The sequence below is a fragment of the Hippoglossus hippoglossus genome, chromosome 7 (assembly GCF_009819705.1).
Source record: "Hippoglossus hippoglossus isolate fHipHip1 chromosome 7, fHipHip1.pri, whole genome shotgun sequence".
In the NCBI taxonomy this organism is placed as follows: domain Eukaryota; kingdom Metazoa; phylum Chordata; class Actinopteri; order Pleuronectiformes; family Pleuronectidae; genus Hippoglossus; species Hippoglossus hippoglossus.
The window spans coordinates 13,300,323-13,324,932 of record NC_047157.1 but is presented as its reverse complement, the minus strand read 5'-3'; the positions used below and the strand labels follow the sequence as shown (position 1 = coordinate 13,324,932).

Sequence of the window (24,610 nt, the reverse complement as noted above, 5' to 3'; positions counted from 1 at the left end):
GTTATCACCCTGAGAAAGAAGTCGGGCGGAGTTAGTTCACTGATAGCACAAACATATTCTTAAATCAGACCCAGTCTGATCATGTTGTTATTCTTTACCTGGTTGGAGGACACCACCAGCTCTTGGAGTACGACAGGGTCATAGATCTAGTTCAGCTGGAAGGATGGAGTAAACCTGGCATGCTTCAGGCTAAGACAAGTACTCTATTCTACAAGTAACTATTATTATCATTATTATTATTATTATTATTTTGTTTTCCCCAAGGGGCGCTTGAAGGTTAGTCTGGCCCTTGCATTACTGAAACAGTAAATTATATTAATTAATCAATAGGTTCTATTCATAATGAAGTGGGTACAGAGGGAGCTAAGGAAGGAGATAAGGAAGGGCAACGATGGGCTAGAGCAGGAAGTTGGAGGAACAACAATGGAGGGGTGTGGAGAGGCCTGGAAACCATCTCCGGCCACAGCAAGGACAGTGGGAGGGGCCCAGAATCTGGAGACAAGGAGTGGGCAAATGAGCTGAATTTGTTTTTCAACAGATTTGATTCTGTCCCTGCTCCCTCCCCCACTGAATCACCTTTACATCAACGCCTGCATGACAAAGGAGATGGTGATAGACGTTCACAGGAAGTCACCCCAGCCCACACAGGTGAAAATCCAGGGCTTGGACATTGAGATCGTGGGGGACTACAGATACCTAGGTGTTTACCTCAACAACAAACTGGACTGTTCCAGTAACACAGGCCTCCTGTACAAGAGGGGCCAGAGTCGTCTCCATCTGCTGAGGAGATTGAGGTCCTTCAGAGTGTGCAGGACACTATTAATTGTATGACACAGTGTTCTATGCCATTGTCTGCTGGGGGTGCGGATGCACTGAGAGGGACTGAAAAAGACTAAATAAACTGGTTAGGAGAGCCAGCTCGGTCTTGGACTGCCCTCTGGATTCCACTGAGGAAGTGGGTGAGAGGAGGATGTTAGCGAAGCTGAATTCCATCATGGACAACACCTCTCACCCTCTACATGACACTGTGGGGGCCCTGAGCAGCTCTTTCAGCAGCAGACTGCTCCACCCACAGTGCAAGAAGGAACACTTCCACAGGTTCTTCATTCCCACTGCTGTCAAACTCCACAACACCATCCCAAATGAAAAATAAAATACTGCACAATTTTTGTCTTGTTCTGTTTTTTCTCTTAGGTCACTTTACTCTTACTATTTGTAAAATAACTTTTTTCACATTTGTGTCATCTGCACATCACAATATGTCCTTACATTTATATAAAAACTTTTTTTCTACCTGCTCGTGCAATCATCCTGTGCCACTGCACTGTACTTTATAACATATCTATACAAACCACTACAGTAAAAGGTACATATCATATACATATTCTGCTTTTTTAAAATGTATTCTATTGCCTTTTTTAAATATTTGTATTCTCTTGTCTACATCATTCTGACCTACCTGCTGTTGGCACAACTCTCCTGGTGTGTGGATCAACAAAGTTTGATCCTATCTTATAAATAAAATAAACCTAAACAATAACATTGAAATCATACATGGCTGCATCCCCACCTTGATGGTACATATAAGGCCTTTAATGCTGGGTCTACTCTAATCTTTAATTCAGGTTTAACTCTCCTGACTGTGCAATATGCATTACTGTCTGTGCAATCCAATGACTTTGTGCAGTCCCTTTTACTATATACACTCTCACACTATATATATGTAAGTTTTTATATTTCCTTACATTTTCAGTATTGCATGTTTCCTTTTTATTATATTATGTCTACTGTTGAATGCCCTCCTGCTGCAGTAACACTACAAACATCCCCGATGTGATACTCATGAAGGATTCTTTTATTTTATTTTCATCGCAGACTCCCGGTATGTGCAGTGTTGGCCGTGCCGGTGGCGCCCCCTGCGGTCGGCAGCGGTACTGCTCAACCATCAGGACTCCGGCTGCGTCGAGTCAGTCCGCCGAAGCTGCGCCGACTGGAGGGATGTGACCCCGGAACAGGACGCCCTCCTACAACAACACACCATTCAAACAGAGCACAGAAGAAAGAAAAGCTGGACCAGGAGGGGTAAGCTACGTGTGTGTTGCTTTTCCTGTCGAGCTGCCGCGCTTCAGGGGCTTTTTGTGAGCAGTACGTGTGTTTGAATCCCGGCGTTGTACACTTCTGGCACAGCGGCGGCACCTGGATGCTGTTTGCACCCATAGGAACTTCATTCAGGCTTTTGTCTCGGGTATGCTAGCGAGCTAGCTCGGCTATGTAGCATTGCCTGCTTTGCCAAAGGTAGCGCGGGTTTGGTGGAGACTGAATTACAGGTTTGTCTCGGTTTAAATGGAGGCTGCCTGTTAGTCCTTGCAGGTCGTGTTCACGCATCTTCTCCGTGACGTTTGGTTAAAGATCCGTATCGAGGTTGCGGTGGAGCCTCGTCGCCTGATGCTAGCATGAGCGCTGCTACAGTTTGAACGGTCTGCGTCCCGCAACATGATAACACGACCCGCACAGCGCCATGTGTTTTTATCTGTTTTTTTTACCTTCTGTTTTCTGCGTTTAGTGTCCAGGCTCGTTTCTTTGCTCAGTTAGTTTTCATTCAGAATTTGTCTTCGGGAAAAAAAACTAATAAAATTGCCCAGTAACCCGCGGCCAGGAACTGTAAATCTCAAGCTAACGTCAGTGGACATTAAGCAGAGTCGTCAGCATTAACGTTACGGTTTGTGTGACTCTTACCCACCATTATAATGTTAGTAACCATGTAGTTAACATGACCGTACAGTAGTTTTCTGTTTCCTGCTGACGAGAGATTCTGCAGACTACATGTGGTTTATATCAGACTGCATAAATATACAAATTACAGACCCATTCATCAAACACCCACCAATCAGCAAATACATACAAGACTACACAAAGGCACTGAGGACATTTACAATGCTGCTCCAACCTCATAAACTCTTCTACCTGTGATCACTGTCTTCCACATGCTTTTCATGTTCATATAACTCCATTGATTTTCTATTTTTGGCCCATGCCACCCATGGGTGCATTGTGCCACCCCTGCCTTTTACAGTGTCTGATTCCCCCCCACATGTCAGATAGCTGACAACCCTCTGAGTGGCAAAGCTGGCACCCTGCCGGCAGCAGGGCATTGATGAGCGCTGCGGCCAGTGGGTGTTGAGGCTTGGCCACAGGCAGGCACACTGAATCCTACTGGCAACTAGCAGGGGTTGGTCATGGACCACAGTATGTCAAGCCTGCCTTAGTTTGCACATTCCCCTAGCTGACTGGGTTTTGGAGAGAGATTAGGACCCCCGGCCTCACCTCCCTCCCCTCCTCGCTTCGTCACATTCAGGGCAGGTGCTCCTCGGCGGCTGCTCAACCCCCTCGAGCCCCGAGGGGACCTCATCAGCTGCCTGCGAGCAGCGTGAGGGAGGGAGGGCTGGTTCATCACACAACCTCTTGCTCTGTGTTTGGCACATGCACTTGTCAGCCTGTCGGCATTAACCAGGCCACGTACTAGTCCCTTGTGGCCTGTCGCTAACATAGAAGAGCTGTTTTCATCCATTCGTCCCTTACACACTATGTCCAAATGACAGAAGACTCAAGACAACCACAAGCCTTTTTAACTTGAGAATCAAATTTAAAAGCTTAGCCATCTTTTCTGTGTGCACTTCTTTGTCTGTTTTATATGGTATCCGGCACATTTGCATTTCGTTGCATTGTTCCAAGCACAGCGATCATATAACTGCTCACAAATCAGAATTTTTTCCCCATGCCTTGACGCTGGCACGTTCAAAATCTTGCAGACACACCCCCAAGGGACCGGCTTAAGGCAGCAGCTTCTGTTTCAATTCCTTTGAGAGGCCCAGATGCTCTGAGATCATAGTTAATTATGTAATATAGTTCAGTCTGTGAAAAACTTGTATCAAATTACATATTGTGGAAACATTTTCACAGGTTACTTATTGTAAAAGATAGTTGAATTTTGATACACGTTCTTAAGCAAACTGTAGTACTAAATGTACAAGTTGTGGCCCAACAGAAGCTTAAATACTGGCCAAATGCTCTCTAAAAACTGAGAACTTTAGCTTGTCTGTGGTGTTAAGTATTAATTTTTGAAATGTCATGTACAGCCTACTGTAATGCTCTCTCTAGGCCCTAACCCTAACCCATCAATTGATTGTGGCACAGTCATAGCCACTAAAGCACACCCAGAAACCCAGATATGAACTAAGCCTGTACAGTTGAGCAGGATTATTTGAGTTCATGCCTCACGTGGTGACAACAAGACATGACCTACTTATCAATCATGTTTTCACAATCCAGTTCATCATCATTGTCCCCAAATACTGTAGCCATTGTTGTGGGCACTGTACATGTGGGGAGATGGTTCCACACAAAGGCAGCATGCAGACATCCAGTATATCCAAGCCAGAGCCTTTCTGGCCTGCAGTGTCTGTTCGTCTGGCTCACGCTGTTTCAGGACCCCATACCCCATGCCGGCCCGACTCAGAGGGAGTCACTCTGGTCGTTGCTGGAAAAGTAGTTGTCATTATGGATCTGCAGTTTTGGATGTGTATAATTTGTGACGTGTCAGGTATTACACGCACAAAAAATAAAAGGGTTGACAGTCATCTTCAGAAGTTAGTCGTCAACAGATAAGTCAATTATCAAAAATCCCAAAACAAGCAGAAATGTCAGATGTTTATAGGTTACACCTAAATTTAAAGTGAATATCTATGAGTTTTCATTTGCAGTTTTCAGCCGTTTTATGAATTAAACAATCCATAATTTTATATAGTTGGTGATAAAAAGAAATCTTACTTGCAGCTATATTCCTTTCATTATTACTTTTATTATGTGACACAATGATTTAAAAAATCAAATCTACAACAAAATATTGCTGTGAAAATACTAGTTTGGTGTAAAGACCTTTAATTGACTAATCATTGCAGCTCCATGAATAATGAAAGAAATTGTTAATTTTGATAAACTGCAGTTTTAGGAGAGCTGCCAAAGCTAAATTCATCAAATTATGTCCCTTATAAAGTCACATTGTCAGTTATTTTTGTGTTTTTAACAAATCAGGGAACAAAATCTTTTCACAAAATGAAAATAAATCACAATAATGTTATTCCTTAATGTCAGTATGATGTCTAGTTGTTTTAACCAGTAGAACAGAGTCAGTGTGTGTGTCTGTGTGTAACCTGCAGTGACACAGCTGTTCTTCAGAACCAGGCCAGGTTGTTGACAGCTCAGCTGGCAGTCACACCAGGGTTGTAGCCTACTAAAGTTTCTCACACATTTGCTCGGGATGCTGGAGCAGCTCATGACTGAATTCAGATAATTTCCCCTGCTCAGTGTTATTCTGTGCAGAGGCTATCGACCTCCTAGGGTCCTCTGGTTCAGGCTTTTTGCGGCTTGTCCGTCAACTCAGAGGCATGTTTCCTCTCTTTCTGCTTGCTGGAGGAATTTGATTTTTAAAACAATCAGACATTGTGCATCATGCGAGCCAGTAACAAGCTCAACAAGTGGACCGGCCCATGTGTGATCGGGTCGGTGCACTGTGGCAGCCTCTGCCCCTCATGACCCTCAGCAAATGTGAGGGCCTATCACATTGCATGCTGTAATTCCTGGCAGCAGGCCCTCACTCAACTGTGTGGCGCACCCTGAGTGTTGAAATGGAGAGTGGCAGTACTGAACGTCCGTCCATCCGATTCCTGAACCACTTATCTTCGGAGGGTCGTGGGGTGCTGGGGCCAAACCCAGCAGACAACAGCCTGGACAGGTCAGCAGTCCATCACATGACTGACACATAGAGACAATGGTTGACACTCACATTCACACCTTCGAGCAATTTAGAGTCCAGCCTAATCTGAATTCAATTCTTCAAGAACTTGTGTAAACAGTTACTCTAAATCACAATATGTTTTAAAACATGGCTTCTGTTAAACAGCACAATTTTAAGGTTATATGTATTTATTGGCACCTCGGAGGTTATCCAGGAGAAATCTGTCTCTTTATTTATGTTGAAATGTTTTTCACTAAGAGAAATAACATAACAGCAACTCCATGTTTTGTTTTGACAAGTTTAAGGATATAATAAAAAGTAAACACAAAATACATTTTAAAGTTAGATATACTGTTATTTTTATACAACTGAGTAAATAAAACTACAATCATGTTGTATTTGGATTCTTTAAGTTTTATGAGCTCAGTGTCAGCGATGCTGTCTTTTCACTGAGCTGTCTAGAGGGACTTGGACTTGATGCCTCAGTTCAGACCAACATCACAACATTGACAGGGGGGGGGTAGGCCTAGATCCGCATTAAAGAAAGCCTTTGATTATGTCTGGAACATTAGCCACATGTGTCTGAGGCCGAGTGTCCCCCGAGGGATTAGTGTTGAGCCAGCCCACCTCTAGAAACCATCATCACGCACACACAAAGGAGTCTTACAGGATCCTTGTTGTGGTCCTTGAAAATATTTAAGATACAGAAGAAGATCATATTTATCAGAATTATGCTACAAAAACAGGTATGCTTCACTTGGAAAGGTTTCACCCTAAAGTTGTAGTTGTAGTAAAATTCTATAACCTTCCTGTTTGTCACCGCCTCTTGAGAAATCTGCTTTCATTTTTACTGTAACTGATGATTTTGTTCTTATTCTAAGCTGTTTTTATAAAAAAAAAGAAAATATACACAGACACAAAACTCCCAGGTGTTCCCTGGTGTGTGAGATCATCCAAACATGATACAAAAACAGGTCAGGTTCAGGTGTTTTGTTGAGGTGGCAAACATCTGATACAGACACTGGTATCCATAGATAGTAGAGTATGTGCTTTATATCAAGACTCTTGGAGTCAAAACATATTTTGGAAAAATAAAGAAAAGAATGATGGGTCTGTTTGCATTTTAATAGAAAATGGATGTTTGGAGGATTTATAGGGGCACTCTAGCAAAATCTCATCCAGTGAATCCAAGAGCTTCAACTAATGATTATTTTCATGATTGACACATTCTCTTATTATTTTCTCAATTAATGGTTAGATCAAGCTCATGCCATTTAATTTCTTGTTTTGTTCAGCCAACTGTCCAAAACCTAAAAATATACATTTGACTGTAACGTTAGATCTACAAAAGCAGCAAAATCTTGCATTTGAAAACCTGGAACCTTCGACAGTTGAGTTTCTTTAAAAAATAAACGATACAGTTTATTCATTTTGCAATCAGTCAATCAATTTATGGACTAATCAATGGTACAATTGAAACAATTCTGATCAATTTGTCATTTTTAATAAGCAAAGTGTCAGCTTTTCAATTGTGAGTACTTATGTATTACTTGTGTATTAATTCATGTTTTTGAGTTTTAGATTTTGGTGAAATTTGGTTGGACTAAGTTGACACACTGGATTCTAGGTACCTGCAGTTTTATAGAAATATTTAGTTCTTGTACTATTCTTTGGGACAAAAAAAGCAATGTGAACCCCAGCTAAGGCTCTTGGAAATTGTGATTTTTGTAACTATTGTATACACGTAAAGAATAATGAAGCAATTAAAAAAATCATCTTTAATCAATAATGAAAATAGTTCCAGAATATTATCTAACATATCTAGATACAGGCCTGTGACAGTACATCTGACTATGAGGACATGTTTGATATTTGACCTCAAAATCACCTTTAGCTTGACACACTGTGTTAAACATGTTGTAATCCAGTGCTGATTCCCTGGAAGGGATTATTTAGAAGTTAAGTCTGTGGCAGTGAGGCGCTGTACGCCAGGCATCTGAGTACTGTCTGGAGCATTGTTGGATTTTAAACATGGCTGGAAAGCTAGTTGGCTCAATTTGAGCGCATGGAAAAACCATGCGTTACATAATCATTTGCACAATGTTAATCACTATTGTATACATGTTGTCATCCAGTTCATCGCGTACCAGAACTGTAATGATTCCAGTTCTTTAGCTTCCCCAAATAGTTCCCTACAAATCTTTGTGCCCTTTTTGTGAGTCACAAACATGTCACGATGACAGAGGAACATCACTGATCATCCACATTTATGATTCCATATTGTTTCTTCTTACTGCAGAGATTCTCCCATTGGGATTTCATTTACTCCATTGGTTGTTTGTGCTGCAGATATGGCTGCGAAAGTGGGATAAGATAAAATACACTTTGAGGCTGGAAAAAAAAATATATAAATTACAACCCTCAATACAGTCAGGAGCCTGGGTAGAGATCGTGCTAAATATGGCTGGTTTTCAAACTTCAAAAGCAAACATCAGAGGATCAGAAATGTGTTAGTTATGAAAGCAGCAGTCCTATTTATACAGACGATGAACGTGGAATATATCAACCTTTTGTGCGGTAGAAGACATGAAAAATATTGAAGTTGTCATGTCTCAAGATATGCCCGAGTATTAATGCATCCCTGTTGTATAATCATTTCTGTCTTTCAAACTCTCAAGAGGACACCTTTTTGCAATCACAGGATCCTGTTCTTCAGTTCTTCATCCTCCATTTTTTATCCGCTCGTACGCAGTGACCGGTTTATTCCCAGTATGTTTCTGTGGCTGGCAGATTTGTGCTCCTGAGTTTCTATCTTTATTCATACTGTGCGTGTCATCTCGCCGGTTGGTCTCTGTGCCTGGAGTCTCAGCTCTCCTATTTGTCTGAGGCGAGGAGCGTGGAGACGTGATCAAACGTGTCACTGCTGCCGATTGAAGCCACTGCCACCCCCCACACTACACCCTCCACCAACATCCTCTCTCCATCACTACCCCCACCCAAACACATTCACACACCACCAATACCCTGAAGGTGTACTGAGCTACTGAACTCACACAAGCACACGCTCCATCTTTTCATGTCTGTCTTGCTTTGAGTCTTCAGCCATTCTCCAATTAATCTATGCCTGATGCCTCGTCGGTTGAGGTGAATAACTAATGTATTTATCTGCCCGTATCCATTGCTCTGCTCATGTTTTTTGTGACTGAAAACAGACAAGAGGACAAAGTCAAGTGTTAGTTGTTCACAGGAATTGGCCACTAAAGGTTGTTATAATGATAAGGACTGTAGCCACAAGAATACTCTCCAGCTGCTCTGATCTGGATGAATCCATACGCTCGCAGTGGCACCCAAAAGCCAGCCAATGGCCAACGGTGGCCCATTCATCCTGCACCCCTGGGCTCTGGGAAGGGGGGGACAGCGAGCCAGCTCCTCAATTAAATATAACCCCACATCAAACAGCCTGTCAACATGCATTAGTGGTCCTTTGTATAGATAAGAGGCCGAAATAAATTGCCAGAACTATCATAGTCACTGTGGCTCCCATAGGCTTTCATGAAAAATTCTTTGGGGCAAACAAATCCTGACTTGCATACTGATCTAATTTTTTTTATGTCCAGAATTCTATTTCGTCTTTTCAATTAGTTATTCCTTCTGCATGTTTTAGCTTTTTCAACTGGAGAATTTAGGTAAGGAATCAAGCGGTGCTGTATGCCTCATCTTGTTGGTGCGTTGTAACAGAGATCTGATGCGACAGCAGCCGACCTTGATGTGTGCGCTATCACAGCGGAACCTATCCCTTTTCTGTCATACGCATTAGCTTTGGCAGCTTCTTTTATCGCCTCCCCCTCGTCCCCTTTTTTTTCTCCCCCATTGCCTATATTTCACATGTCTGCAGACTGACAGTGAAAATAGGTCATTAGTTAGATGGAGAAGAAGAGATGGAAGGAGCAGGCAGTGGTGAGATCTGTGGAAAATTCCATACAATATTAATAAGAGCTATTCACACTGTGTAGTGCCAAAACTACTGTGACTACACTGAGACAAGGCCACTGACTTCTAATATCATCCCTGTTTGGATTATATGAATACAGTGTTTATCACACATAAATCATCTATCATTTAGGCTAGTAGTAAAACATCCAGTTCCCGCCTGTTTTTTTACATGTAACAAGTCAGATAAGAGAAACATTTAATAGTTGAATCAGGTCAGTCTTTTATGTTTTTGTAATAATAATGGGTTATTATTTAAATGCTGCAGACTATGGCGACATCTACACAAATATTTTAAGACTTATGAAACGCATTGCTGTTGCCATGTTTACGCCCTTTGTTCACACTACTCAAGCGCCTTTAATAAAGATGTTCGGAAATGCTGCTGGGTCCCGTTTTAGATTGAAAACTCTGGAGCTGTGTTTTTGCATGGACGTAAACAAACAAGGAAGTTGACTACCCAAGTCAATTACTATAGGTGAATGCAAAGAGTGGCTAACACCTAACCTGTTTTCTGACATGAACTCTGAAAAATGAGTCAGGCGTGTTAACAACAGGAAAATTGGCCTTTATCACCAAAAGCTATTAAATCTTCATGTGTGACGCCTCTTTTTCATCCTGAGATATTTGTATTCTTTTTGTTTTTTTCCGTTTCCGCTTCCATCTTGTGTTAGTAACATCATCAACGTCCCCACTCACCCGCAATGAGTTCCCTCAACATAATCCTGCTGTGTTCTCACATGGGCTCATTCGTCACATTTACTACGGGTCTTGCAGAAAAGTCTGACAATAATTTCCTTTGTCGCTAACGCTGACTTCTCACAGGTCTTCTGTAATCTGGATTTGTTTGTGTGTCCAGAGCCACAGGAGCAGGGGGGATGAACCGCGAGGAGGCCCCGGGGAAGTCTCCTGAAGACATGTACGTCCAACAGAAAGTGCGGGTCCTGCTCATGCTTAAGAAAATGGGATCAAATGTAAGTACAGTGTCTTGACTCAACACTACATTTAAAAAAAAAAAAAGCCAATTGACCAGCTCATGCTTTTAAAACAATCAGAAAAAGGGTACGCTGGTTCTCCAGGTATGGTATTTATGTAGAGGAGACACGCTTGTCAAATCTACCATCACCCGGTAAATGCCTCTACCAGATTTAGCATGTCTACACCAGGCAGAGCAGACAGCAGCCCCACAGATGTGTTTTCTGTTCAGCTCATGTAGTGATAGGTATTCTTGTCTAAATGCCAATTTTGACAGTGTACAAGACGTCAGCAGAGATAGCAGTTTGCTGCCTCAGGAGAGACAACAACTTAATTGCATTCTAAAAGGTTATGAGGCGGCAAAATTTAGTTAACAAAGCTGTCCCCCTTCAAACCTTAAATTATAGGATAACAAGCTGAAGAAGGCCTATTCATACATGGACTTAATTTTTAAACAATCTAGAGATTGAACAATATGTTAATAGATATGGCCCTCTCACACGCAGCCTCTGACACTAACAAGACAACAGATATGAGTTTAATTTTATGATTGAGGTCACTCATAGAAAGAAGTGGTATAAAGCTTGTTTGGGATGGGTGTCCCTGCCATGGGGATCAGGTTGAACTATGATGCTGTAAATGCTAAGTCTGTGTGGACGGTATCTTGAGGATTTCCATATTTTTTTAGTATAAGTTTTCATAAGATAGATCCCAAGCAAATGTCTACAAATGAACTTCTGGTACTATGATTAAAATTGTCTACATGGCTGTAATCATTACAATCAATTACATTAATCATCAATAAACAAGTTTTACTCTGTTATGTTTGTTGTCATCATAAATGTTTTGGTTTAGGTTTCTAATCACCAAAAAGTTCCCCTGAAAGCTACTGTGTATCGAGATATTATATAAAATAAATTCCTTCAATAGAATGAATGTAAAAAGTCAAATTGTAGATCCACAATGTCACACGTCTGCCTCTGTGGGGAATTATTTAGATAAAAACTATGATCTCCTTCAATTCGAGCTTGTGTTATAACTTGGAACTTTGTTCATTCGTCTCCAGCTCACGCCAAGTGAAGAGGCTTTTCTCCGAAATTACGCAGGTGTGGTCCACAGTCAGATGAGCCAGCTACCACAGCACAACATAGACCAGGGTAAGACACACACACACACACACACACACACACACACACACACACACACACACACACACACAAAGACATCTTCATAACACAGATACTAGTTACACTATTACTGGTGTGTGTTTATATAGAAATATGGATATTTCTGGTTGTAATTATCATAAATTGGTTTAAAAAGGTCTAAGAGTAGAAGGTGTTTTTGACAGTCGGTTAATATGAAACACATTTCAAACACATTAGTCGACCAACACACCACCCCCACGTATTGCAGAGGTGCTACTGTGCTGAGAGTGAAAACAAGGGAAATCCCTCCATGCACATCACTCCTCTTGAGTCTAAACCCCAGTTGGCCTATCGGATTCCCTGCCTGAGCGCTTGGGCCGACTCAGCGGTCCACCAGCACTGTTTGATTACTCATACAGCAAACTGTGTGGCTGACTGGAAACAAGTGACTCATCTTCAGCATGAGTGCATCAGTAGTTTCACCACCAATTCTCACGATTGGCCTAGATAGAGAAAAGCATCCAAATGTTGTGGTGTTTGTTTTATAAATCAAATCAGTCTTCACTTGTTTGCTTCGTTATATGACCTTGCGAATGATGGTCATGTTTTTTCAGGGCACTGGGGAGCGCTGTTGAGCTTCTTTAAGCTCCTCAACTCTTTTACAACTCTAAACCACTAGAGGGTGCTGGATAAAACAAAATAGTGGAGATATGAGGAGAGGCACTGCAGTGTCCTGAGAAAGCAACAACAAATTTTAATATTTAGTTTGTTAGTCGATCCAAAAACTGCTTTCCAGGCTCAGTCCAAACATCACACCGGTGCCCTGCTGTCCTCCTGTGGTAAACCTGCTGGGGCTCAGGCCTGGATTTAAGTCATAATAATTATTTGCAACATTTTACCTACAGTTAAGTGTCATGTCTCCTTGGCTGTGTCCTCTACCTGCACGTTTTTTTTTTTTTTTAATTGATAAATATCTGATTTAATGCGATTAATAAGGATTGGGTTAATGATTATAAAGGTATTAAGGAGGCAAGTAGCAGGCGCAGTGACTTTGTCTTTTTGTTCTTCTCTGCTGTTTTTTTATTTATTATTATCTTTGTTTTAGCCTGCAGGGTATTTTGTTAAACATTCTGCAGATCCTCACATTTTTAATGTGTGTCATTGATGTGTAAATATCCTGATTATATTAAGCATCTGTATCCTCTTCAAGCTGAAGAGTATAAAGCATTGCCTTAGACAGATGGTGTCACATCTTAAAAAGTTCAGTACAGATTTTCTCAAATCTTAAATTTATGGAGCATGATTTCTGTGTGTTCAAACAACCACTAACTAGCTGTCAGTTGGGGCAGCGTGGCCTGATGTCCTTTACTAGATACAGTACTGCGTGTCTTTGCTGTGTCAATACTGCGAGGAAGAGCCTCATTAATTATGGACGAAATGACTGGTGAAAGGTGCTCCGACGATGCATTATACATCACAAAAACAGACACATTTAGCATCATCTGGCAGCCACCGCCTCCTGTGTGGCAATAAATAATTTGTGGTCTGCATCTTGTCTAAAGTACTGTGATTAGGCATTTTGGAGAAAGCTGAGAGTTAATCACTTGTAAATATTCAATGCTGCGCTAAAGGACAGCGGTTTGTACGTATCAGCACATTCAGGATCCTTTGAGGTGCTGTGAAGACAATTCACTTACACGAAGGAGGAAGTCCACAATTTGATCTCATTTGGACCTAATAATATGATGAAAATAGATTAAAGGAAACACTTTATTGCCGAGCAATGTGCATAATGACTGTTCCTCTTAAAATGTAATTTTACAGAAGCACTGGCTTCAAAAAGACTTGATATGATACCTGCTAAAATATCGAAATACTGAAACGAAAGCCTGTTCTCATTAAGGTGTATTGAGTCATTTGTGGTCATTCTACTTTACAACACTACTTTAGTGTGCAGGCTGGGATTTGAGCTTCATCCCTATGAGGTGCCAGGCTTACATCTATCCATCCATCATCCATTATCTATACCTCCTATCCTTTGAGGGTCGTGGGGGGCTTGAGCCAATCACAGCTGAGATTGCACGCGGCAGGCTAAACCCTGGACAGTTCCTGCCATACTTACAGTTAACGTCATCCATGTTTATTATTTTCATGCTTAATAGTTTATGTGCTAGGAATAGTTTTTAATTTATTTTCATATATGTATTTGTGTTTTTGATAATTAATCAGTAAGTATATAACATTAATAATGTCAACCAGATGTCACATATTAAACCCAATGCACCTCCTTAATGGAGGTCTGCACTCCACTGAGGATATTTTCATAGGCTTCATATATATTCACGGAAATGCCACGATTACCATCACCAATACTGTTTTAGTATATATTAATCATTTGTAACTGTTGTTGTTGATTTCTATACTTGTGAATGCATGATTTTTAGCATCTTGCTCGTTACAGGGAGGTGTCTATTCACGGAAATGCCACGATTACCATCACCAATACTGTTTTAGTATATATTAATCATTTGTAACTGTTGTTGTTGATTTCTATACTTGTGAATGCATGATTTTTAGCATCTTGCTCGTTACAGGGAGGTGTCTACCAGAGTGAATGTTGCGTTAGCATGTAGAGATGTTTGCCTCAACAAACTCTGGTGGTGACTTGTATTTGAGGTTCTGTGAGCGTGAAGTCATTACGTCACTGTCACATTTAATGCTTTGCCAAGTTTTGGCTTCCCTGGTCTACATTGGTTTCAAATGTCAGACAGGCTTTCTGGTGCCCTGACCTTTGGCCATGTAAACAAAATAATTCCATACTTCACTACTTGCATCTTGTTTGTTAATGAAACATGGACGGACCTTTTTAAGAGCACATGCATTTGCAGCTGTTGTGTTTCAACTGTGAAAGATATAGTAACGGTTGGTACACTCACTGGGCCTACTGGCGGTGGAAGCTGAGCTATGCATTTCAAACACACTACCCGACTGTCGCACATCGCTGTCACGCATAGGTATTGGTAATATGGCAGGAATAACTTTAATATCATTGTGAAAGTATCAATACTAATGAAATGTGGTAGTATCACAATACCTTTCTAATATCACAACACTATACCACTCTGGTTCATATGCACAGCATAAATGAACAATTATTTTTTTCTTTTAAACAGGTTACCTTTAGCAATATTTAAATTGTGAGAAGGATATTTTAAAAGAATAGCATCATCCACTTGCAATCAGCACATCCACTGTGTTCTGAAAAATGGTTAGTTTAGGCAACTTGATGGAACTGGTGTAAATGGGATTTGGTAAACAGCTGGAATAAAAAGCACTATGTTTGATATCATTACTTCCCAGCTAACCGTTTTAAAGATTTTGTATTTTGTCAGACAGCGCATGTCAGATGATTCCCATCGGGATTTATCCCTGTTGGATAAGAAACCGATGCAGCCACAATATCCTTTCCCAGGAGCGTGAAACTGAGCATAGTTTGAACATGCTCAGGATGCTTTGATACCAGTGTCATCGAAGGGTCATGTGTCATGTGGTAGACACGGCCTAAACGATCGAATTGAAGCTACCTAGAGGGCATCAAGGGCGTAGTGGAGACATACGGGTATTGATTCGTCAAGGTCAGGCTATACTCAGGAAATGTTAAATGGAAGCATAGCTAATGGGACAAATGGTTAACTGTATTGCTGTTGTCAGCTTATGCCAGAATATTTATTCTGATTAGAAAACAAATTTGCAGGCGTTGCAGTTAAATCTCTCCAAAAACATTGTCACACTTTATCACATCTGATCAGACTGAGAGGAAATGTTACTCAAACCCTGAATCATTCTCCCTGACTCTGCTTAACTGTCAAATGTTATTGTCTTGTTTCCTTGTAAGGAACAAGAAAAAAAAAACAGCTTGGGGGGGTGCCACTCATATTTCTTTTCAGTCTATGGGTCACGGAATTAGCATTTCAGATAGTTTTAATTGGCTGATTACCATACATGCAAATACAGATTTTTGTTTTGCAATTTTAATCAGGCCAAAGAGGAATTCTCTGCTTTGGAGCTCTGCATGTTTTGCTTCTATTTTTCAGAGGAGCAGAGGATTTTTGGTGAGCAGGACTCAACATGTTTTGTTTCATTAGAAACGAAGTGTGAACCCATTAAGTGAGATGTTGAAGCTTTGTTTAGAGAGTTGTCTGTAGCTCAATAGTTTCCTGTGTGGAATATATTAGTTTTGTCTTTACAGTCAGGTTCTTATTCTTCTGCCTTCACTTCTTTCATTCACAGCTATCTATTAACTGACATCATGTCACTTTTAAACAGAGCCGCACATAAAGCCTGCAGTCTCGCCACATGTTATACTGTCTTGTTCGACAGAGAAAGTTTACTCCTCCAAGAAGAACGTCTGAGGGTCGCAACAAAAGAGGAGAGATGAGGAGGCGTTGTCATAGCAACCTCAGTTGTCCCGGGAAAGCCAAGCGTCCCTGCGGGCCTTGGGTGTTGTGACGTGGTGCGTCTGTAGATTGGAGCCGGTGTCATTGGGGGGGGCCTGGATGCAAGCTGGAGTGTTAATTACACAGCTAGAGTGTGATATTCCAATCTCTCCCTGATAGTCCCATCTCTTCTTACAGAAATGTGGCCACTCTCATTTCAGATACTACCACAGCCCGGTGCAATCAATACACAATCTTGTTTCTTTTTGTGTGCAATACAACTCGGGTATCACACAATCCTCAAACCGGCCCTTTTAACTGAGAGCACAGTGACACAGAGCAGGGCCCTGCCTTTGTTTGGCGACTGGGCTCAGGCAGAGTGGTATCGATTCATACTTTGTCTTGCTCCTCGCTGCAGCATGAATCAGAGCCACACTCAGATTATGAACCACCTCGTCTACCTGACTCACTGACACAGAGGCTTGATTTGCTCCTCTCAGTCTCAAATGTGTCAATTAGTTTGATGTTTTATTGATGAATGTTATAGAATAACTTTAGAACAATTGTTTCTAGTTCAGATTTGCTGATTCAGCCAATTCTCTTTGTAACAATGTTTTCTTCATTGGCAACAGAAACTAAAAGTTTAACCAAACTGCCCCATAAAAATCTACTGCCTTATACAAAACTAATTTACCACCTGGATGTGGCCTGTAAATGTTAAATTAATTAAATCTATCTTTAATGGATCATTTAGAAAAAGGTAATTGACCCTTTGAAAATTAGTTGCTGCTGCTTGAACCTAATGTCAATGTTGTAACATCTCTTAATTATCACAGTTTGAAGAGTCGTAAATATTAGATGTTCTCCGTTTAATTCTGAACCATTAATTTGCAAATGTGACATGCTGAATTCGATTTTGTTGTAGTTTTTAATTAAGAATTATTTTATTTTATAATTTTAGGATAAACAAGGCTGAGAACCGTTGCATCTGGCTTCAGTTTCTTTTGTCTCTGCTTTTTAAACTTTTATTGATATATAATTACTCTTTTGTAAGAGATGGTCCAAATGTTACAATAAAACATCATCAAAATATCCAGTAGTAACAGGTGCAGAGGTCTGAACCTAAATCCCTCAATAATATTCATGTGAGCCAAAAAATAAGACAATTTTGTTGAAAATTAAACAATTAAAGTTACACTTAACTGAATTAAAAAGAAACCTTTCACAAAGTGGACTTAGTACTTAAGAAACTTTCAGATACTATGAAGCTTCGTCACCTTGAAATAACAGATCGTAGGCACAAGTGTATTAAAGTAGATCCACTGTGTTTGTTGATGTCAGTATGTTGAGCTGGACCACACATGTCCCTGTTGTGTTCTGCATCTTAACCCAACCCGGCTGGTGTGTGTTGGACGGGGGGGGGGGTTCCAGCTGACCCTGCACAGATTGTGACCTCAAATGCTGTTGTTGCTCCGACTATTAACTCAGTGCTTCATCACTGGAGTCATACAGCTGCTTCACTGCTCATTCACTCTGAGTGATGCAGCACGGCGCCTTTAATTTCAAACAAGCTCTGTTTCGGTCCATTTTACAGCTTTGAAGCGTTTCACTGCAACATTGTCTGTGTTTTTTTATTGAGGCGCTACCTTTTTTTCAACCACATATTGATTTATCGTCTCACAGAAGCATGACGAAATTCTTTTGATTGCTTGTGAATGATAACAAAGCACTTATAATTATTTATTCATTAATATCTGTAGTGTTGTCTTTGCTCGTTTTTAATCTTTGTGTAATATTTATTTGACACCAAAAAAACGATTTGACTTCTACGCTGTTGACATATATACCCTTTTCCTATATATTATTTTCCTAGAAAGAGTATTTCTGTTATGGATGATGGAACTGTTCTTTTGGTTCAAAGTGCTTATATTATGCCTGTTGTTGTTGTTATTTATGTAATCCACCTTCCAGAGTCGCTCTATTTATCCATTTCGTGCAGGGCAAGGAGAGGATCAGTGCAGAGTGGAGGGAGGGGCCAGAGAAAAGCCGAATGCTGAGCTGCACTGAAACAAACTGAAAGCTTTTTGCTCATAGGCATCAGCAGGAGCAGCCCGCCATCCTCTGATGCACTGTGATCTTTATCTGTCGCTAGGCAACAGCTTTGAGGGACCTGACGTTTCCATTGCTTCGGCTAGACCTTGTGTGTATTGTATTAGGGTTTATGTGTTTGTGGCAGGGCGAGGTCCAAACATGACTCTCCGTCAAAACAGATATAGCTCAGTCTTCCACTCGGCTCCGTGGGTGTATTTTCAGAGGGTTTCTGCTCGTTATTTGGCTCAAGTTGCGCCGGGTCGGCTCAAGTTCACAGGACTGTCCATTATACAAGGGTGAACTCATTCACACAAGCACAAAAATAATTCAGACTGGCATTTACTGTATTAAATGGGCGTTACTGAAGCGTCTGGTGCCAAAACCTCATCTTGAAATGACAATGCTATTCATGGTTAGTGTAAATCAGGTCGAGTTTCCTGTTGTGTGGTTTTACATAATTGTCTCTTGTTCAAGCATCATTATTCCTACATGCTGTCTCCAAACAGATGAGATCTATATTAACTGAAGACATACAGCGTCTCTTACAATATTTTTCATCACTATGTGTCTGGTTTCCTTTCCTGCTGCTGCTTTTGCCCATTGACTTCATCTTTTCCATATCCTCATCTGGTGAACCAGTGAGCTCCAATGGGAAGAGGAAGTTGAGCATTCATTCTAAAAACCCACCTCTCCCCCAACATCTTTATTTTACCGAGCTCATGATGACCTGAAAGCGCGTCAAACAGGCTTATCATCTTCTCCGCAGAGAAATGAAACACAAAAACTCTGTGTTTGGAGGGTCTGAGTTGTCTGAGGAGGAGGGTCCGCCCTGTGTGCCAAATACATGTGGAAGCTCACAGTCCCTGGCCTACTTTCATATCTCCACAATAATTAAATCTAACAAGCACTCGAGGGCTGCAGTGAAGAAAGTATTTTTATAGCAGATCAGGCACAAAGTGCTGACAGGATTTCTTCTCAAGCGTGTGCAAAGGTGTGGATCTAGGTGTTGGTGATATTTATGTTTGTATCGCACTACATGATCAAGCTTCTGTTGGCTGCAGCTCCCCATCATCTTGAAGAGACGAGGCTTTATTATTAAAGAGTTGAGGAGACTAGGAATTGCTGTATGTCTTTTCACAGTCGGGTTATCACAAAATTGTTGAGGTTTGTATTGTATTTTCAGTTACAGAATCATTACAGCCCTGAAGAACAGGGTGACTGCAGGTCCTTAAAATGTCTTAAATTCAAATTTACAGATAAATGGCCTTAAAAAGTCTCAACTTGTTTACATTTAGATTGGATGGATCTTATTTTTAGGCCCATCACTGCTAAAAGTCGCCGCAATACATTTCTCCACTCTGCCAGACCGAAGAAGAAGAATTAATAGTTCCTGTATGAGCTGCTTTTGGTTAACTTTAAGTCTTAAACTAATGCCTTTCTAGCCAGCCTGCTAGCTTGTTTATGAAAATGGGGAAACCCAAGTTTAAGTGGAAATGATGAGAATCTGTGGTGATTAACACAGTGCAGGGAGGCGGTGATGAATAAAACTTTGCTCTGTCAAAAGTCTGTCATACTTGGGACAATGGGGATCAAGTTGGTGGAGTCTAGAGACATACATGTGTGAACTTGGAACAAGTACATTTTCCCTTTTGATGTGTATTCCATTATAAGTTTGGTCTTACATTTAATTTAAAAGGGTATAAATAATAAGTCTTCAACTTGAGGGGGCCAGAAGGGTTTTAATATTTTCCGATATCATTTGTCAAGAGTTTTTATTCCTCTCTTTTATGGAGGGCCTAAGAACATACTGCTCGAATTTAAGATGATTCATTGCAAAAATGATGAGGCCTATATGAAAGAACTGTTGCTGATGTATCAGTCGCAGAAAGAACTTGGTGTAATTGTATTTCCCCTTACTCTAATAGAATTGGAAAGTGTGTATTAATCAGGTGTGGGCAGACAAAAACAACTTGATGAATCACTGTTGGCAAAAAGCTAATGAATGATCCCTTATTAAACAAAATCCAGATGACTAGGTCCTATTGTGCAACTGGCAGGCTCCATTAGTCGACTCAACCTGAATGAGGCTGTAATTAACGCTCACTCCTTGATAACTTGTAAAAGTGAAAGAGACACAAAAGGGATGGAAAATAGTCAGGCACTGTATCATTTCAGTCTCTTTTCTCTGAGCCCATCAATTATTTTCCCTCAGCTCAGTGAGGTTAAAATCAGCTGAAATCTAGTATTGTTTACCCGCTGATAATCTAGTGCGTCACAGGCAGAGCTGCAGCAGCAGAGGAGATTGAACGGTACTGAAGCCTCAGATGTAAGTGTTATCATGGCAGAGCAGGAAGCGTCTGTCAGCAGGCCGCTCGCTGTGCTGCGGTATCTACTGTCAGGGCGCTGTGATGGCAGGCAATGGCTTCTCCACATCCGCCGGGGAACATGGCGATGGATAAAATTACCTGCTTACACCGAACAGATCTTCACGTGCAGTGTCGTCCCTCTCGGCTTTACTGTCACAGCTGACAGGATCTACAGGATTTACTGACATGATCCAGGAACCTGTAGAAAACCTGACTCGCTTCACACTTGGCACTAAAATTAGTTTCGGCAGATTCAATCACAAGTGGATAGTTGAAGACTTATGTTGATGCAGTAATTTGAAGTGATTTGAAAAGTAGTGAAATATGTTTGTTATTAGCTCAGAAAAAAAAAACATTATCAGGGAAATAAAAAGTCTGAAGCCTGATGTAATTTTTGACATATTAGTGCCTGATGACAGGTGCGAACTCTAGACATATGAGACTATATCTTGATGTTTATTGTCATTTGTGTGTGTCTGTCTGTGTAAGTGTATGTTATGATTAGTACTGTGTGTGGACAAAACTGCAGGTCACACCTTGTATCGACGTTAAGCAAACAGATGACACATGGTTTGTCAGAAAAGTAAATACCGCTCCTTGGAAATCCCAAATGTGAATTCACCTGCTCAGGCTGCATTATTACTGGTGGTTTTTCCTCTGTGACACTAAAAAACTGTACATGTCATGTAAGAAGTGACACATTTCTGGATGTTTGGTCTATATTTTGAATCAGTTTGGCTTTTATAAGAAGTTGACAGTTGCTTTTCTCTTAAAAAGCTCTCATACTGTACAGCGATATTAAATGCTGTAACTTTGACGTTGGGTTTCAATCATGTTTCTCTGTTTTTTTTCTATACTGTTACAGAAGAGCATGTGATCTGAACGTCAGCGTCTGTATTTATTTGTATTGCTTCAGTGGACTTATCTGACTCTGCATTTGGTTTCCAGGTGCTGAGGACGTGGTGATGGCGTTCTCACGGTCAGAGGCGGAGGATCGGCGACAGTGACCCTGGGCCCCCTCATCCTGCCCCGCTGCATCCCGTCCCAGACCCGTCCCGCCCCGCACACGACCCACAACAACCCAAACTCCACAAGCACGACGCTGATAAGCTCAGGGGAGGAAGGGCACGGGGGGGAAGGGACAGAAGAGGAGGGGAAGAGACGCCGGGAGGTGGCGGCTGCCTCGCTCCCCCCCACCACTCCTTTTCCATCCGTATCCTCCTCACACAGGCTGGCACACCGTTACCTGAGATGCACTCCAGTGGGTCCCAGTGGGCTGAAGCCTTGAGAGTCAGTGAACACACTCACAGATTGTGTGGATGAATATCAGTTGTATTTTTTTTTTCTTGTGATGGGGGGGGGGGTGGTTTTGTTTTGTATTATCTTGTCTATGTTGAGACGTTGGGCAGTGTTACGTGTATTTCCTGCTGTGGTCACCGGAGGAACTGACCAGTCAGCAGCTGATTGGAGCAAAGAGAAATATAGTTGTGGTCAAGTAGAGCAGCGGGTGTGAGGAGTGGTCACGTTAGGGGAGAGATTTTAATTATTTCTGCTTACCCCAATGGGGCTGGAATTGTTTTTGATTTTAGCTGTTGTGTTATAAAGGCTTTTGTATTTTGTCCCACCAGGGGCCTCATTTATAAACATGTTGTGCGCATTACAAACAAGCGTGAAAGATGCATTCGCTATTTGGAACGCACATGTTTAGAGATACAGGCGTCTGCTCTTCTGCTGGAACCTGCATGCAGAAAGCATGAATTAAGAAACATTTAATATGTATTTTATAACTCACTACAATGTTTTTGTAAGCAGATATTAGGTTTGTTAATGGATTTGTCACAATTGTAACTCCTCATTAGTGGAGGCCGCTTTATAAACATGAATGAGAATATAGTAAAACACACTTGAAATAATATAAAATATGTCCTCATAGGAGAAGTTATGATTGTTGACAAAAACTGTGCATTAATAAACACAATAATTCCTTTTATCTGCTTTCACAGCCATTATGGTGTTTTTTTAATAATTAAGTAAATGTTTCAATTCCCACCCATAAATCTGTGACTGGGGAACTTAAAGTAAAGTGTTACCATAAAATCTAATGCATCAATAACTCTTCTCAGTCAATGCTTTTCACTTAATGTTAAATTACAGCCTGTTTTTCCAGTGGGAAGCGATGGGTAATCACTTTAATTCACAATCAGTGATGTGAGGAGAGCTGCGGTGAAATCATTTTTACTTTACCAACTGATATTTTCATTTCAGAATAATTTGGTGCTTTTATCAAAAACAATCAGCATTTTAGACTCTTGATAGTTCTCAATGTGATGGGATTTCTTCTGTACAAATACTAGCACGACACAATGATGTGTGTCAACGCTCACAACAGGCCCGTCATTAATTAAGCGAGCTAACGGGGTCTTTCGACGTGCTCGACAGGGATTTCTGCATCGAGGTGGGGATGTGTTTGGAGCGTACGCAGGTTGATAAATGAGGCCCCGCTCGTTCTTCTGCTGCTTATATTTTTGAACCAGAGGCTGTCGAGGGTGCGGCGACACTTTTCTCTAAAGGAGAGCGTCAAGATTTAAAGACACTAGCAGACCTAATCATGCGAAACACACATGTACACATTCTCCCCAAACAAACACTGGTTTTGTTTTGGGTTATTGTGACATGTAAAACTTTTTTTTTTAATTGTACAGATAGTTGGGGAAAATACAATAATAATTTGATTGTGCCAATTGTATTTTTGTTGTTTTTTATCTGCAAGATAAAAATTAACATATTGATTAAGAAAACTGATAAAGAGACAAGTCGTAGTTGTAATTTATTGTTTGCTGAATTGATTCCCTTTTCCTCGGACGCGTCATTAAAGATGGAGAACCAGTAGATAGTTAAAGCCTAACACGAGTCGCTCTTTGAATATCATCAGCAGTGGCTCTTTGTTCACACTAAAATCATACAAACTCTAATTTTTAAACTACCTGTAACTAAACACATGAGGCCAAACATAAGAACTGTGTGCTATCTCTGACTGTACTGTATCTCTTGCACTATTATCAATGAGATATTTGCAAAAAATACATTTTGATATTTAGCACAGAGATTCTATGTTTGGTTCAATGGATAAAAGAAAGGTTTGTAACCATGTTTTTATTCATTTGGTGATTATAAAAAAAATCTCAACTGGAAAATAACTCAAATGAATATTTGTTAACAGCCAACATGTTTTTCTAGTGACATGCTGAATATTTAATGTGTTTAAGTACAGTTTGTTAACTTGTATAACTTAAAATAATCGTAACGTTTTAAAGCCAAGCATGTCTGCCTCGTGGTTTCTAATGTTCATTCAAGCGGAGCCAAGGATCTTTGTAGCCTGGTGCCGATGACCATTGTTTGTACATTCTTGACATGTGGAAGCGACTAGCTCTTTTAAAAAATGTTTCAGAAAAAAAATGATAATTTCTTTTGTAAATGTTATCCGTTACATCGTGTCAGCAATAACTTCTATTTGAATGTTCTCATCAATCATCGCAATGTAAACGGCCAACAGATCCGTCACGCTGTCCGCCTACGACAAAGAAATTTGTCCTTTGATGTTTACTTTTATTTTGAAGCATTCTTTATTTGTCTATGCATCGATTGTTTTTCTCTAAAATGTGTCTTACTGTACATTTTACCTATCAGGGTTGTTCTGCAGCCTTCATTCAAGCGTGTGTGTGAAAGGAAGTGTGTGTGTTTGTGTGCGCGTGTCTGTGCGTGTGTGTGTGAGAGATTGCCATTGAACCTGCTACCAGTTTTGATTTTCAG

At 40.8% G+C, this 24,610-nt stretch overlaps 1 protein-coding gene across 1 annotated transcript; it reads left to right on the top strand.

Moving 5' to 3' along the window:
* The first annotated feature begins 1,932 nt into the window (after positions 1-1,932).
* ctnnbip1 (catenin, beta interacting protein 1) lies at positions 1,933-24,090 on the top strand. Its single transcript, XM_034590649.1, has 4 exons — positions 1,933-2,082; positions 10,644-10,758; positions 11,826-11,916; positions 21,749-24,090. Exons 2-4 carry the CDS (start codon positions 10,663-10,665, stop codon positions 21,805-21,807), a joined length of 246 nt encoding a protein of 81 aa, XP_034446540.1. The 5' UTR covers positions 1,933-2,082; positions 10,644-10,662; the 3' UTR covers positions 21,808-24,090.
* Positions 24,091-24,610: the final 520 nt, after the last annotated feature.

Coding starts and splice junctions, on each gene's coding strand:
- ctnnbip1 (XM_034590649.1), top strand. CDS start 10,663: ATGAACCGCGAGGAGGCCCCGGGGAAGTCTCCTGAAGACATGTACGTC. Junction 10,759..11,825: donor TTAAGAAAATGGGATCAAAT/GTAAGTACAGTG, acceptor ATTCGTCTCCAG/CTCACGCCAAGTGAAGAGGC. Junction 11,917..21,748: donor ACAGCACAACATAGACCAGG/GTAAGACACACA, acceptor TTTGGTTTCCAG/GTGCTGAGGACGTGGTGATG.